Genomic DNA, 17500 nt, shown 5'->3' on the forward strand with positions numbered 1-17500 from the left:
TTTTGTTGCACTTTTATGTCATTGTAGAATCACATACACACGGGGAGGCGGCCGCGCGGGGCACATATGCAAACCACCGTGGATGTGCTCAGTAGGTCAACGGTATGTATTCGATTCTGAAATGACATAAGGTGCAAGAGAGAAAAAAAAACGTAGGGCTAACGGCTAACGCTACCCATTGACTACCAGTGTTTGAGCTAAGCTAACTAGCGACCTTGCACGACCATTTCTGTTTCAAAAATGCACGCACAGCTAAAGGAATGGTTTCTGTTGCCTTTTTCTTGAACTCAAGAGTGATGCAGTACTCCTTTAATCAAAACAGTAAATGAAAGTTGTCATTATTAAAGGTGCAGTCAGTGATTCTTGAGAATGCTTGTTGTTAAAATCAGTGAATATCTCCTCACAATCTGCTACCTGTCTACTGTTTTCTATAAAATAATCGGTGTTAATACACAGCCTAGGCTCTGTAAACTGGCATGCAAAAAAAATGGGGCCCACCTTAACTAGCAACATGCCTGAGTGTTTACAGAGCCTAGGCTGTTGTATTTACACTGTATTTTTTGGGAGCTCACACACAGTACAACAAAACAACCGTTCTCCAGAATTGCTGACTCCACCTTTAACAGCCCTAATGTCCCAAGTTCATGTTTTAATCCTCTCTTTCTCTCTCTCTCTCCCTCTCTCCTTTCTGTCTCTCTCTCTCTCCCTCTCTCTCTCCCTCTCTCTCTCTCCTCCTCTCTCTCTCTCCCTCTCTCTCTCTCTCTCTCCCTCTCCCTCTCTCTCTCTCTCTCTCTCCCTCTCCCTCTCTCTCTCTCCCTCTCCCTCTCTCTCCCCTCTCTCTCTCCCTCTCACACCCCCCCCCCCACACACACACACACACACAGTTCTGGGAGTGCACGTCTCTCTCCTCTCTGGATACTTCAGGCTCTGCTTCAGGCTCCAGCAGTGCGTCTAACTCGTCCGTTTCTTCCTCCGCGCCCCTGAACGCATCATCCCGCTCACACAAACGCTCCGTCTCCGCCGTGTCCAACTACAGCACTCTGTCACTGCCGCTCTACAACCAACAGGTCAGACTTTTTATGATATAATATAATATAATATAATATAATATAATATAATATAATATAATATAATATAATATAATATAATATAATATAACTTTTTTTTGTTATTTTTTTTTAACTTTTTTTAAATTTTTGTTTAGGTGACAATTTATATAATATAATATTATATATTTTTTTATTATTATTATTTTTTATTTTATTATTTAAAAAGAAATGTATTACTGTTTTTTTTTTTTTACAGGTGACCATTTTTATAATATAATATAATATAATACAATATTGTTTTTTTATTTTTTTATTGTTTTTTAAATGTTTTTTAAATGTTTTTTTGAAGTTATTTTTATTTATTTTTTTTTTTTTTTCTATGTTGTGATGGTGCAGGTGATTGTTTGTTTGTGTGTGTTGTGATTTTTTTTTAAACTACAATAAACATATTGTTATAAAAACCAACAGGTGGACGACTGCTGCATCATCCGGGTCAGTCTGGACGTGGAGAACGGGAACATGTACAAGAGCATTCTGGTGAGTTTAGACACACACACACACACACACACACACACACACACACACACACACACACACACACACACACACACACACACACACACACACACACACACACACACACACAAACACACACACACAGCACAAACAGACAGACAGACACACACACACACACACACACAGTTTTTATACAAACTTTTTTTTTAAACATATTTATTGCAGTTTTTTCTTTTCTTTTTCCATCACAACATACAAAACAAATCAGAAATAAAACAAAAAATAAAGATAAAAGGCAAATTTATCCCATTTTCTCATCCGTCATGATGGTCATGTATGTCTCCCAGAGCTCGACAAAGTCCCTCCACTTGCCCTTAGCAATATAAGTTAAGGTACTTTATTAGTCAATGGTTGGTTACTTTGGAATTTGTCTTTTCGCATACCACCGAAAAGGGGTCAGAGCACAGGGTCAGCCGCAGTACAGCGCCCCTGGAGCAGTTTGGGGTTAAGTGTCTTGCTCAAGGACACGATGGTAGAGATGGTGGGCACCGTAGATGTAATAGCAGCCACCACTAATTTTACAACTAACACCCTCCTGTCCGGTGCCGGGGATTGAACCAGCGACCTCATGGTTACTGGTCGGCCACCTTTCCTCTAGGCCATCCTACCACCCCAAAGTCAATCTTTCCAGTCCAATACAGCTTGACAGAAGACAGTAGATTTGTGTGTGACATTGTTCTTTGCTCCTGTGATTCTCAGGTGACGTCTCAGGACAAGACTCCGGCCGTCATCAGGAAAGCGATGATCAAACACAACCTGGACCGAGAGAAGAGCGAAGACTACGAGCTCATGCAGAAGATATCAGAGGACAAAGGTGTGTGTGTGTGTGTGTGTGTAGGGGGGGGGGGGGGGGGGAGGGGTGTGTGTGTGGGAGTGTGTGTGTGTGTCTGTGTGTGTGAGAGAGTGAGTGAGTGAGTGAGTGAGGGGGAGGGAGAGAGAGTGAGAGTGAGAGGGAGAGGGAGAGAGAGAGAGAGAGAGAGAGAGGGAGGGAGAGAGAGAGAGAGAGAGTGAGTGAGTGAGTGCGTGCGTGTGAGTGAGTGAGTGAGTGAGTGTGTGAGTGTGTGAGTGAGTGAGTGAGTGAGTGAGTGAGTGAGTGAGTGAGTGCGTGAGTGAGTGAGTGAGTGAGTGAGTGAGTGAGTGAGTGAGTGCGTGTCTGACTAAATGTCACACCATTGTATTGAGCTCCGATTATTGTCTTTGTGATCTTTCTGTTATCTTAATTAAACAATAAAGTATGTTTGGCCTCTGTCCATACACACACAATCCATATTCAGAGAAGAACAAATCCTTAGTCTTCATTTCGTTGACTTTCCACTCACTTTCTCCATCAAAACAAAGACATTTTTTAACCAGATTATTTTCGCCTAACCATAACCTTTTTGTCTCCTCATTTCTTTCTACAGAGCTGCGTATCCCGGACAACGCGAACGTGTTCTACGCGATGAACTCCACCGCCAACTACGACTTTGTGCTGAAGAAGCGCGGCCTGGCTCGACCAATCAGAGCCAAGAGTGTGGCCAGCTCCACCCTGCCTCGCATGAAACAGAAGGGTCTCAAGATCGCCAAGGGGATTTTCTGACATTTCAAACAATAACAACAAACACAACACAAGCATTAGAGTGCACTGGACTGGTGCTAACAACAACAGAGAATCACTCTAAAGCAGACTTTGCTGTTTCACATATGGGGGGAGAAGAGGAGGTCCTTAACACTATTTCTGTGCGTGTTACAGACAGATTTTTAAATGACTCTGCACCAATTCCTGCCTATTCCTTACTTCAACCATTGGTCCTATTTAAGAAAAAAAAACTTCTAACGGGGTCTACTAGTCCTATGTTAAGGGGCACAACTAACTTTACGTGGAGGATATCTGGGCCTATGTGTAATGGCAAAGGAAAGACCCTGGAGGATATGACGATTTTTGATGGTTTTGGAAGGATTGCCGGATTAAGGAGATGGGATGAAGGATGTTTTTGTGGACTAGCAGAAAAGCAGAGAAGCACCTTAGTACTTTTGGGGCAGATTTGGTGTGGATTTGGAGCCACGGAAAGGACGTTTTAAAGGCTGAATTCGTGGATATAAACACTCAAAAAGGAGCGTCTTTCTTCATACTACGATTAAGGACAAATTGAGGAACTTATGGACGCGTTTGTGGGGATAACTAGAATCGGAAAAGTTGTCCAGAGCCGAAATCGCTACGAAAAAATTCGCAAAACTTTGGTTGTGTCGGATGTACGGATAAAAGCAGACCCATTCCATTCCCTGGTCCATTTTTTTGAATTTGTTTTCGTTTACAACTTTGTTTACGTCAAATTTTTTCGGCCCTTAAAAAAGATTTTTCGTTCAAGCCTCTTTTACGGGGATTTTTTTGCACCTTGGATTAAAAAAAAAGAAGAAATTTCATCCCTGAATTTTCAACTCTGTTTCATGTGGATCGCCCCCTAGTGGAAGTGGAGTGTATGTACATAAAAACGAACAAAACGAAAGCCAACCGCAGCATAGTCCACACATATACAGTAGATGTGTGTGTGTGTGTGTGTGTGTGTGAAATAGCTGGCGCGTGTGTGTGTTTTCAAATGTGTTTCTATTTTTTCAGGGAACTTTTTGTCGCCTGCCTTTTACTTACGACGAGTGTTTTCGTGGGACTATTCAAGCACTGATGAAAGTTTTTTTTTTTTTTCGGTTTTTTCGGACGCTGCCTGGGACCCTATTTCAGCATTTTAACATCAGTGAAATAAAAAAAAGGAGATTTTAAAAGTTGTGAACGCTGCCATGTTACGAACAAGAAGAAAACTACAAAAAATTACAAAGGACTACAAATCGTTTTAAGGAGTGAAAAAATCATGGAGATATGATGGTGTCAAAATCCAGTGGGCACAGCCATGATTTAAAATGCCACTGTTTTTATTTTAAATTTTTTATTTTGTATTATTATTAATGAATGAATTGTTAACCACTACATAGTGAAGGATGGTTGCGTTCCGAATCGCATACTTTCTACTATATAGTATGTAGAAAAAAGATTTAGGATGTCCCAATTCTTGTGGCCAGATTTAGGATGGTTAGAAGTACCCGGATGTCCTACTTCATGCGGCCAAGATTGTTAGTGTTGAAAACTGCATCCTATTTGGGCGATTCTGACCCACAATCCGGTGCGCACGTGAAGTGACGTCACATCGACGAAGCCTCCATATGAAAACAAACGGGGATGCGACGGATATAAAAGCAAGAGGCAAGATCAAGGCGCAATGTTATGATGAAATAAAAGAGTAAAGTATGTCCCAATAGTATGCCTACTGCATCCTAACTAGATTCTTGTTATCGTCGGATGTAGTATGTAGAATAGAAAAAAGAAAGAGTATGCGATTCGGAACGCAACCATAGTGGCAGAAAGAGAGGGATGAACAAGTGAGTGAGCTGAAAAACAAATGAAAAAAATGAGAAGTGTAAATATGAAGTTAACACCGACTGTGCAGTATATTCATTTCTTTTGTTATTCTTTAAACGGACCATGAAATTTGAGATTTTTTTGTTGTTGTTGTTAATAGATTATTTTAATTTTTTTTGTGTTGCTTTGTACATTCTTGCATCTCTCTGCTCTGATATGGTGCTGCTAACTCTTATGAAGATGTCGAAAGTACAATGTGTGTCGCAAAATGGTGTCCGCCATGTTGGAAGATGATTTTGAAACTACCGTAAACCTTAAAAGTCACGTTTGCTGTAGTGTTTTCAGAAAAAAAATTCTAAACAGTGTAGCGTACGGAAGGAAAATTTCACCAGGAAAATTTGAAAAAACACATAAAAAAAAACAAATTTCACATCAGTATTGTGATATTTAAAAAAAAGTCTAAATTTTGACTAAATAAACATAATTTCCCCTATTTTTCCATAAACTGAGCTTTAATTATATTCTTCTATTATCTTAAAAAAATAAATAAAATAAAATACATTTATTTTACAATTTTTTTTTTAACATTTTCTGTAACAGCAAACTGATATTTTGGTTGCACCCTTGGACCGTACATTGGGCTTGAAGAAGGGGTTTAGTAGTTTTATTTCTTCCAACATGGCGGCGTATCCCCTTCCCCTTTCCTATCTGTGAGTTTTAACCACTTTCCAAATGTGCCATGATTGACACCCGACTCATCCTGCTAACTTATCCTGCAGGACTTTTTATCTTATTTTGAAATTCATTTTTTATTTTGGTGGCAGTTGATGACAAGCTGAGTCGTTCCTCTATGGTTTCTCTCTCTATATTTCTGTGAAAAAAAAAGAAGTCTGCATTTTGACAATATTTTTTTGTTTTGTTTTGCACATTTGAAAATTAGTCTAAATCATAGTGTTAAAAAGCATAATTTTTCTATATTTAATTTTTTTTTTTTATAAATTTACGGACTTTTAAAAACGTTCACAAAAATGGTCAAAATGTAAAAAAAAATTATGCTTTTTAATCCTATATTTTGACAAAATTTCAAATGTGTAAAACTAGAAAAAAATGTTCTCAAAATACAGATTTTTTTTTCTTGAATATAGTGTAGAAATATGAGCCTAGATGAATGATAGTGACGCTTCTACACTGCACACAAAGGGAACACACTCTTTTAATTCTATGTCTCTGTCCTAACTATGTTTCTTTAAACAAGGGACAAATCCAACCTTACACCACCTTATTAATAGCCTGGTCCAACCAGACCATCGTACTTAATTTAATTTGTACAGAAGGTCTGGAATCGCTCAATTGACAAACGTTAACTCACTTGAAGGCGGGTGTCTGTTGAAGTTTAAAACTATTGGATCTGCAAAAAATTTAAAAAGAAGCCCCAACCTTTGCTTTGCACTTGTCAAGCTTACCGTTGTCAAGTTACGATGAAGACGCTGGTAAATTAAGCACTGAAATTCGTAATAATTCCTAAAAAACAATGGGTCCTATAGTTATGGAAGCAAAATAGACAAAAATCTCAAAATTGACCAGTGCTTGAAAACAATAATTTTTGCCAACACTGTCTCACATTTAAAACAAACTACTTAACAAACGAATATTCAAGGTTGGATTTTCCCCCGACTAGTTCATATCACTTCAACAACTAAAACACTACGGCTGTATTCTAAAAGCCCTACTATCGTCCTACTCATACTAACGTCCTACTCATACTAACGTCCTACTCATACTAACATCCTACTCATACTAAAGTCCTACTCATACTAACGTCTTACTCATACTCATTTTGACGTCAATTTGAGTATGTTGTGGTTGTGTATGCAAGTTTTTGTAGGCGAGAAATGCCCGGATGAGGTTCTGTATACTTCAGTGTAAACGGTCCGACGAACCTCGCATACACAGTGGATGGTTAAGTAGACAGTATGTAGTATATACATGTTGAGTATGTAGGAGGGAGGACGTTAGTAGGGCTTTTAGAGCACATGCGCTTGTCTTGCACTGCGACCATGTAAGGCCTTGTTTTTAGTTTTTTTATTATTATTATTTACCCCTGCATGAAGTTTATAATTATTTTAATGATCAAATAAATGAATCGCCCATATCCCATCTCTCCCCTCCCCTCCCAAAAAACTAAATATTAAAACCCATGTGAAAGCAATACTAAAAGGCACGTCATCCGGCTATTGTGGATGTATTTGAACACATAAAACACAAATAAAATCACTAAATTCATTAACTTAAAGCCCCTGTTAACCTAATCAAATGAATGAATACTTTATTCCGGACTCAAAGTTCCATATAAAAGACGATACAAATACAAAATCAACACAGATTTAAAATACAAAAATAGTCAATAATCTATATATATTATTAAAGTGGGGCGTCTCAATAAACTTTTACAAACTTCTGGTTAAAAAAAAATCTTAAATGTTATAAAACTTAGTTAAAAAAAGAATCTTTTTACTGACCGTTTGACAGGACTGTGTGCGCGTGGCCGTATCAAATGATATCCATGGCAACAGGCATTGTTTATATAGAATGTTCAGGCCGAGAACTGCAGTGATTGGTTTAAAAAAAAAAACTTATTGTGTCATAAGAACCAGACCATAGCCCAACTGAATTTCTGTAAAGTTTATCAAACTTAAATGACAATATCTTTCATTTGGATTGTTAAAAATATGCCTATAACTCTTTTCAGATGCTTTACTATCATGAAACTAACTCCCCACATTTACATAGTTAGAAGGATTTTTTTGGATCAGGGGCTTTAAATATGTCATACTGTAGTGGACATTATTATTTGGCGAGAAATGTTTGACCCAACACATGTGCCAAAAATACCCAGAAGAGAGAGGGAGAGAGAGAGAAAGAGAGAGAGAGAGACAGAAAGAGAGAGATGGAGAGAGAGAGAGACAGAAAGAGAGAGAGAGATGGAGAGAGAGAGAGAGAGAGAAAGATAGATAAGTCCTCTGCCTTTCACAGTGATAAAAAAATAACAAAATCAAAGTTTTGTATGTTTACTGTCGTCGCAATTTTTTGGGAAAACTTAAAAAAATCTCTTTAAAAAAAAGGGTGAAAAAATACTGTTTTGTGGACCCGTTTCCCTGTGGACGAAAACTGAAACTTGAAGCGAATATGTTCGTGTTGTGAGCTGCAGACGAAGCTGCTGTAGAAACTTTATTTTTAATTTTTTTTTAAGATTATTTTTTGGGCATTTTCAAGCTTTATTAGACAGTACAGAGTTGAAATGGGGAGACAGAGAGACAGAAAGAGAGAGAGAGAGAGAGAGAGAGGGGATGACCTGCAGTAAAGGTCCACGGGTTGGATTTGAACCCGCGACCACTGCAACGAAGGCCGGAGCCAATATGGTACACGCTCTATCCACTATGACACCAGAGCGCCCTGAAACAAACACTTTTATCCATCTTATCCGAATGTTATCCATTGTTTTTTGTAATGCATCTTAATGTGTTTTAAGGATAAAAGGGAGGCCGCAATTTGAAAATATGTCAAAACTGTGAAAAAAACGCCAAAAAACAACAATGTCTTAGTATGTCTCTGGATACTTTCTGACCTCCCCGATGCCAAATGAAGTGGTTCATCTTTTTCAAACGTACCTCGATGTTCACAAAGCGATTTTAGTATATAACAGTACCACAGAAAAAAACCAATAGGCTAAAAAAATATTTTTCAAATGTTCCTTGAATGCAACATCATTTCACATTCTATTTGGTGTTTTGTTGGAATAAAATACTTTCATATTAGGCCTTTGATTAAAAAAAAATTAAATTAAATGTCTGTTCCAAAGGATTGTTACATGTTTCTACAGCAGCCTCTCTCAGTGTGTGTGTGTGTGTGTGTATGTGTGTGTTCTCCGAGGTCGAAAAAAATCTTTGTGCACACGAGTGGAACTTGAATTTTAAAAATGAAATTTTTTCGGCAGATGAAAAAGGTTGATGTGTGTTGGACTGGTCCGTGTGTGTGTCGTTGTAGCCTGTGATTTGTGATTTGACCTGATTCTGTGCGGAATTTGAATTTAAAAAAATATTAATAATTAAGAAAGAAAGCGTTTATAATAAGAAAAAAATTAAATTTAAAACTGGAAAAAATAACCAGTTGGCTTGTCAAGTGGTGTGTGTGTATGTTGATTTTTTTTTTCGAATTTTTTGGTTTTGTTAAATTTTCCCCTCATGTTTTGTGTGCGGGTGCCATTTTAACCATTTAAAAAAAAAAAAAAAAAAAAACAGATTTGAGAATTTTTTCTAACTGCAGTCAATTTCTTTTTCCTTTTTTTTCCTTCCGAAAAAAAAACCACACTTGAACCTGTGAAAAAATGTCAACAAAAAAACTGTCCCTGCTTCTGTTTTTTCTTTTTGTTTATTTATTGATTTGTACATAGAGATTTTTTTGTTTTTGTTTTGCATTGTACATTCTCTCCTTTCTCTTGGTTATAGATTAATATATTCATGTATATACGAATAAACATTAAGTTTATAAAATTAAAAAAATGGACTCTCTTTTCTCTCCTGATTTTTTTTGCCTCTTTTGTGTCAAGAATAAGGAAGTGTGAGTACTTTATTTATCATACTTCTGATTTTTAATTTTTTTTTTTTTTTGGGCATTTTCAAGCTTTATTAGACAGACAGTACAGAGTTGAAATGGGGAGAGAGAGAGAGAGAGAGAGAGAGAGAGAGAGAGAGAGAGAGAGAGAGAGAGAGAGAGAGAGAGAGAGAGAGAGAGGGGATGACCTGCACTAAAGGTCCACGGGTCGGATTTGAACCTGCAACCACTGCAACAAAGGATGGAGCCAATATGGTACGCTCTCTATTCATAATGCCAAAAATGGTTATTTGTTCTTCCAGAGGATATTTTAATGCTCCAGATATTCAATAAATAAAATAGAAATAGGTGTAGGCAAGGCAAGGCATTTTTATTTGTAGGCCTATAGCACATTTTGTACATAAAGGCAACTCAAAGTGCTTTACAAAGTGGTAAGCTATGACAAAAAATATATATTTTTTTTTACACACTGTACCTTTAACCCATCCTGTGTTTACATTGGACCTTGCAAAGTAGATGTTAACTATCATCAGTGATGTGTTTGGGGGATAGTGACGGGGGATCTGGAATATGATTCAGAGGAGCCGTCCAGTAGTAGTTGGCCATTTCTTGCTGTTTGCTCACTGCGTTGCCTTTTGTTGTGGTGATGCCCAGTTTGGCCAGTTGCTGGAAAACCTCCTTGTTGGGCCCACCACCACCACCGTACAACAGCACGGAGTTGATGTAATACGATAGGGCTGCTAGACGATTATCTCTCCCTCGCAGAGCCACCGAGGCCGCGGCACAGATGTGAGGCAGAGAGGCGTTGGTGATTTTCGATAAGATGCTAAACAGGAACGGGGACAGTCGCTTCAAATCGTCGTGTAACTCCTGGAAAGAGAACGACTGCAGCTCTTCAGCGCTCGTCCGCCACAGCATGAACTGGTTCTTTTGTTTACACAGCGTCGCGCAGTCAGTCTCCACCACATCCAACACACTGGCTTTTAAATGCTCCACCAGCTCTCTGTGTCTCGTCATGAGGTTGGCTGCTCTGGCAAACTTCCCTTTGGCCAAATTCTCAACAATGCCGGCCGTGTCCGATTGGCATTTCAGTGTCTGTTCGTTCTGTTTGTCATAGGTGATCACAACCTGGAATAAAAAAACAGAAGAAGAAGGGAGTTCTGGCATGAAAATTCAATTTGAAAATCTTAAATAAGTTTATACTTCTTCCTACTCCTTTTCAGGCATATCAATTCAATATGTTTTTTGTTTATGCTTTTCATTTTGTTTTGTAAATTTTGATATGTCTGAAATAAATTGAATCAATCAATCAAACCTAGACAGAGGAGTAGGTCTACGGTGTGTTGAATGTGAATGTGGGGCGTGTGTGTGTGAGGGGGGGGGGGGGGGGGGGGGTAAACAACAGTTAGCTTCACAGCCCTGGCTGAGGAGAGGCACCTATTTGCAGACCCATGGGGAAAGTGGAGCTCCACCGGAAGCCACGCCCCGAACTAATTTCATTGGTCAGAATTGTAACCTACTCTGAATTTGTTTTCTTCTTTTTGTTTTACTGCCGGAGTTCACCTAGCGGTGAATAATAATACACAGTTTCCACCGGTTATGGTGCTAGTACACAGTAAAATACGTCAGTTTGTTAAGGGTCCCAAGTGGCCAGGACGGTGGTAAAAAGTAGATGTTGAGGTAGAAGATGAATGAAGCAACGAAGCTTTGTGTAAATCTTCTGAAATCCGTCTGTTTAATTCACAATCATCACGAGTAGGTCAATCACATACAAATATCAACTCTCAGTTATAAATGAAACACAAAAAGTGCCACCACATTAAAACACACAACTCATTTTAAAAAGTGCAAACACATCAAAACACAAATACAAAATTCACATGAACTTTTTTTGTTTTATTTATAAGTGTGTGTGTGTGTGTGTGTGTGTGTGTGTGTGTGTGTGTGTGTGTGTGTGTGTGTGTGTGTGTGTGTGTTGGAGAGGAAGGTGGGCCGTGAGCATGTGTGAGGTTGCAGTTTCTCTGTACTAATGTTTGGGTCTTTTGGAGTCGTCCTCTAGCTCAGAGTCCAATGGCGTCTGTAGACCAAACATGCAACATGTTATTGCGTCATCATGTTTAATATAGGCTACAAAGGTTTACCACTTGAAGAAATGATCCAGGTTGGATTCAGAATGACACAGTACCAAACTAAACATACATAGCTTTTCAGGCATATTTCAACAATACAGATAATTTTTTTTTTTTTTTTTTAATTTTTTTTTTTTTTTTTTTTTTGTAAAAACATAATTTTTGTTTATTGTATTTCCATGCTTTTCATTTTGTTTTTTGTTTTTTTGTATGTTGATGTCTGAAATATGTCTGAAATAAATAAACCAAATAAACCAAATAAATAAATAAATAAATAAAATAAATACTGCATGAGCAATAAAGATACATGATGTACCCAGCACTGACCACTTAGCTGCTTGAAAGGCTCCTTTTACGTTTGGTCCTGAAGACAGGTGGTATGTTGCCTCTGAGGGTTGCTTTTCCCTCCTCTGTAAAATGGGTATAGTTGTAACTTTCACAATGGCTCCACTGTTACTACTCCTCTCTGCGTCAGCCCTGCCAGTTAAGATGGCCTTGAAGCAACAAAAAAAAAATACACATACATTTAACATTAGATATCTGATAAGAAACGGAAACTTACATAGACCTGTATCCTATCCATCTAAATGACACATACAATACAATCATAAAACTGCCTCATGGTTAAAGTTATGCAGGCTGTCTGTCCACTCCTGGTATCTTTATACCATTTTGCATTCTGTGCACCTTCTTCGGTAAGTTGAGAAGTCTAGTGGACGTAGAATCAAACTTTATAGCATTACATTTGTTGTACGTCGTGTGTATGTAAAGATGTAGTGAACTTACTTTGTGTAAGGCCTTCCATCCCGACTACTTTGGCCTTGTTTGTAAATAGCACTGCGTCCTCCAATGTGGGATTCCCTGGTGGACATAACTGGCATGTTGTCTCAACAGGAAACAACTGCTTGAGGGTATTGTCTTGGAGATGTGACCTCTTCAGGGAGAGTGGCGGGTATTTTCTTGCTCCTGAAGACATATCAAATCATCATCATCTTTATTGGCAGACTCATGGTCCATATACAACACACACAATAAATATAGATATAAACACAAGAATATATTAAAAAAAGAGACATCACAACAGAGATTTGTACCAGAGCTTCCATAAGGGAAGACTGGTATCGCACACAACTACACGCAGGATTCACCAGCATCTGCACAAGACTGTTCTTGCAATTGTTTAGGCGGAGAATGAATCTGTACATACATACCTTACAGTTCTCTCCATCTCTGCAGTAAGGCTAGTGGTGACAGGTGATGCTGTGCTTTGTGTTGCAGTCTTGAACATGTCTTTGTCCGTTTGAAAAAGGTACCACTTTGCAATGTGCTTGTGAGGACAAGAGGTACGTGGCTTTACACAGGGGCAATGCCAGCTGTTCTTTGTTTTGTTGTGTGTGACTACAACTCTCCCCAAGGGACTGTAGTGGTGTAGACTGGGTTCGTACACTGACAAAAAATGTTTGTTTATAGAACCACCTAGTTCCAGCAACACACACAAAGGGGCCCGGGCATCTTCTGCTTCTTTCTGCCTGGTTTTACAGACTGACACCTTGGCTGCACTAAAGAAATGGTGATTGATCATGTCATTTAGAACTTGTTCTTGCAGTGGTTCCTCTGTTGCAGTGGTGTCACAGTATTTTAATGACCTGATGTGATGACACGTGCTATGAGAGAGGCAGTCCTCCATCTCACACCTAGTTACCTGTTGCTGGCCCCAGGTTTTTTGTTGTACATGTATTGGGACAGAGAAACGGCGAAATGTTTTTCTCACTGCATACAGGCCTTTGTTTGGGTCAACACATGTCCCTTTAAGGTGTGATTCTGCTGATACGTCTTTCTGTTGACCATGTTTACGTTGTTCGTGCCGAGTTACATTTTTCCTGCATACAATAAGGGGGCAATGACGGCATTTGACTTTGCGAGGCTTTTTGGGGGGGTGTGTTTGGCTTAATGGGTATGTATGATCAAGTGCAATGTGGAGGTCAGGCTGAGCAGGCAGGAGGTCAGGCGCTGCACCATGTGTAAGTCGGCAGAAAGCCAAATGTCTTTCCATGTCCACTCTCCGTATGACCGTCTGTGGACAGTCAGGGCAGTGGTAATGCCCAACAGGTCGGCATGGCTGACTGCACCTGTGTAACATGTCTGAACAAAAAAAGATTGATTTGCTCATGTTAAAAAAATAAATACAACAACATCAAGTCAGAGTTCATTTCAGGGAAAAACTTTAGGCTGCAAACGTACCTTTGAATCGTGGAAGAAATAGTTTCTGAAAAAGAAAGTAGCATTTTCATGAATGCTGCATTAATGCTACACATAGTTATTTTATCTGAAACAATAGCTCAAACATTAGGCTAACGTTTGTGTAACTAATGTTAAGGTTGCTTGTGACCATAGTACTGCCTATCTCAGGGTCAGGGTCAGGGTCAGGGTAAACTTTATTGTCCTGTTAAGGAAATTTGTCTTGGGCATTGTGCTACATTTTGCTTAACAAGTAGACAACAACAATGACACAGTAAAAACACAGTAAAACCTTGGCCTACACATTGGACAAAGCTAAAACAACAAGAACATCACATGGTAATTCTAGGACATAAAAACATTCAGACAATTTAAAGTGCGAGGAAAGTGCGAGAAAAAGTGCCTGAGTTTATTGCACACTGCTCTATTGCACGTGATCTATTGCACTAGTTAACCAGGCCTATGGATATTAATGCATTTAAAATGCTGTACAGTAAAGTGCTGAGTGCTTGTGTCCATTGCCCTATGGGCTATTGCACTAGTTTTTATGATTGTTCAGAAGCTTAATAGACGCTGATACAAACGATAATTTAAAACGGTTCGTTTTCCATTTTGACATACGAAGCCTTCTTCCTGATGGAAGAAGGTCATATTCAGAGGATAGTGGATGAGTGGAGTCTGAGGAGATTTTTATTGCTTGAGTAATAACTGACTGGTTATACAATTCCTCTATGGACTCATATTGTTTTATTCCTATGATCTTCATGGCTGTTTTGTGCATGCTCCTAAGTCTGTTTTTCAGTTGCACTGTTAGATTGCCATACCAGGCTGTGATTCCATATCTGATTAGGCTCTCCAATATAGCTCTATAGAAGATTAACATGATCTCACTACTAACCCCATACAGTCTCAGGCGTCTTAAAAAGTACAATCTTTGTTGCAATTTAGTGCACAGTTTATCAATGTGTGACTTCCAGCAGAGTACATTATCAATATGGACGCCAAGGTATTTGTATGTTGTGACTTGATTGATGTTTTGTGTTTTAATGATGACTGGTTCGTGTGTCTTCACTTGCCTCGGGTCGAAAACCATTGTAAGGCGCTGCACCATCTGTAAGTTGGCAGAAAGCCAAATGCCTTTCCATGTCCACTCTCCGTATGACCGTCTGTGGACAGTTAGGGCAGTGGTAATGCCCAACCGCTCGGCATGGCTGACTGCACCTGTGTAAGATGTCTGAACAAAAAAAGATTGCTCATGTTAAAAAAATAAATACAACAACAACATCAAGTCAGAGTTCATTTCAGGGAAAAACTTTAGGCTGCAAACGTACCTTTGAAGCGTGGAAGAAATAGTTTCTGAAAAAGAAAGTAGCATTTTCATGAATGCTGCATTAATGCTACACATAGTTATTTTATCTGAAACAATAGCTCAAACATTAGGCTAACGTTTGTGTAACTAATGTTAAAGAGGACCTATGATGCTGTTTGACTTTTATGACCTATAAACGTTGTTATGATGATTCATAGTCATGTTTAACCATACTAAATTATCAAATAATGACTTACATGCATTTCAACGTATTCCCTGCTGACCGTCTGGGGTGTCTGTGCCGAGCACTGAACACTATTCTAGCCAGTCGAGAAGTCACGTGTTCAAAGCGGCTTGACGCTTTGTAACTTTGTGACGTCGCATGTAACTTTGGGTCGTCACCACGCGGATGTTTCCATGTATAGTAATGCTGTCACTTCCTTGCTCGCGTCTGCCTCGCGCCCTTATAGGTCCATGCTCGCGCTTCCCGCCACTGAAAGTGTTCCGGAAGGAAGGTAACCAATCACAACGGAGTGGGGTTTACAGGAGGGGGCGGGGGGGGGAGCGGAGATGGCCGAAGCACACACACTCAAGTGTTGACAGGACGTGCTGGATCGCCAAAATAAGAGAAAGAGCTTCCCGAAAATCTTTTTGTGATGTGATTCGTGTCAGGTTGCTCTATAGCAGTGTAAAACAAGAAATTAAGACCAGAAAAGTAGTATAATAGGTCCTCTTTAAGGTTGCTTGTGACCATAGTACTGCCTATCTGTCTAACAAACAATTAGGCCTATTTCTAGTAGGCCGAAAGCCATTCTCAATACTTTTATTTTAACAGTTGATAATTAGGCATATCTGTGAAACAAATATATAATTATCCTGACTTCCAAAAGCTGCTTGTCTGAGTGTGCGTCTTTTCCTGGCTGAGGACAGAAAGCCATTCTGATACGTCATTGAATGAAGCTGTCAAATGTACCGGCACATATAGCTGTCAAATTTTGAAATCGTCTTCTAAACCAATGAAATTGAGAGTTCATGGTTTTCGACCAATGAAATGACGTTCGGGGAGGGACAACGCTTTTGACCAATGAACGAATGAACTGAGTTTGGGGCGTACAATTCTGACCAATGGAATTAGTTTGGGGCGTGGCCCCATCCTGTTTAATGGGCAGATCGTAACATTTTTAAAAATTCCTTCACTCCTAAAGCGATTGGGGTACTGAACACCATGTCCCGCTGATGTGTATACTGCCACTGCTGCCCTGCTTCTTGCCCTGAAGATGTCTGTGTGTAAATGTTGTTGTTGTTGTTTTTGTTGATGTTGTTGTTGTTGTGTTGTCCTGCTTGTTGTTTTTTATATGAGACCAAAGACAAATCTCCACACTGTGGACAATAAAGAATTAACTAACTAACTAACTAACTAACTTTCCGGTGGAGCTCCGTTTTCCCCATGGGTCTCTTGCTGGCTAAGGGGCTATTTATACAGCCCTTACTGTCTATACATCTGTCTATGGCAGGGGTGTCAAGTCCAGTTTCACACAGCGCCACTCTACGAAATGAGAATCTCACTAGGGGCAGACATGTTGCCTTATGTTTCATCCAAAAGTAAAAATAGCACATCTATCAATATATTTTATATAACCTGTGTTCAGGGGCGTAGGCTAGGTTTCGTTTCAGCATTTGGTGGTACAAATTATAAGTGGGGGGTGTGGGGGTGCTCCCCATCCAATCTGTGCCTTTTCTGCATCAGTACATGGTGGAAATGTCTTAATTTCTGTAAAGGTATTATTACCTTAAACCTGCAGTGTGTAGAATTTTGGGTTTTATTTCCTAGCAGATTTTGTAGAAAGTAATTATAATATCCATAAGTACGTTTAATTTAGTGCATAATAGCTGAAATTTTTCTTAGCATTATTATTTTTTCCCTTAGAAAGGGTCTCATATATGTCCATATTTCTCCATACCTTGGACCAAGGCCTAGTGCCGCCATCTTGAAAGTGTCATAGTTGGAATGTCATCAGGTGCATTGTTTAGAAATTAGAATTGTTCTTGTCCTTGAAGGCCACTGTAGCTTCTGTTATTTTTCGAAAAGGTTGGGGATACCCAGGGAGCGTTGCATTCTAGAACTTTGTAGAACTTACCTGATGATGTCACATTACACACTGCACCTTTAATTGATGCATGGCACGGGCCTGATCAGGAA

The 17500-nt window shown here is 39.2% G+C and overlaps 2 protein-coding genes and 1 long non-coding RNA gene across 3 annotated transcripts in view; 1 reads left to right on the top strand and 2 right to left on the bottom strand.

Moving 5' to 3' along the window:
* ralgds (ral guanine nucleotide dissociation stimulator) overlaps nucleotides 1–3221 on the top strand; it is a gene marked incomplete at its 5' end in the record, with an annotated part of 39012 nt that extends 35791 nt beyond the window's left edge. The window contains 5 exons of the mRNA XM_080047440.1: nucleotides 28–102; nucleotides 885–1067; nucleotides 1518–1586; nucleotides 2325–2439; nucleotides 3029–3221. Of these exons, the coding sequence (XP_079903566.1) occupies nucleotides 28–102; nucleotides 885–1067; nucleotides 1518–1586; nucleotides 2325–2439; nucleotides 3029–3204 (618 nt within the window). The 3' untranslated portion in view covers nucleotides 3205–3221. The remainder of the gene's footprint in view (nucleotides 1–27; nucleotides 103–884; nucleotides 1068–1517; nucleotides 1587–2324; nucleotides 2440–3028) is intronic.
* A 6922-nt stretch (nucleotides 3222–10143) lies between these two features.
* The window catches only part of LOC307257041 (uncharacterized protein), a gene marked incomplete at both ends in the record, with an annotated part of 8165 nt that continues 808 nt past the window's right edge, over nucleotides 10144–17500 (bottom strand). The window contains one exon of the mRNA XM_080036160.1: nucleotides 10144–10752. Coding sequence (XP_079892286.1) covers nucleotides 10144–10752 — 609 coding nt within the window. The remainder of the gene's footprint in view (nucleotides 10753–17500) is intronic.
* LOC307267429 lies at nucleotides 11564–13148 on the bottom strand. The gene is made up of 4 exons (XR_013845398.1): nucleotides 12965–13148; nucleotides 12540–12719; nucleotides 12081–12247; nucleotides 11564–11701 (listed from the first exon to the last, which is right to left on the bottom strand). It is a non-coding gene; the product is annotated as an uncharacterized lncRNA (long non-coding RNA).

The sequence above is a fragment of the Ammodytes marinus genome, assembly GCF_949987685.1.
Source record: "Ammodytes marinus genome assembly, chromosome: 2".
Classification (NCBI taxonomy): Eukaryota; Metazoa; Chordata; class Actinopteri; order Uranoscopiformes; family Ammodytidae; genus Ammodytes; species Ammodytes marinus.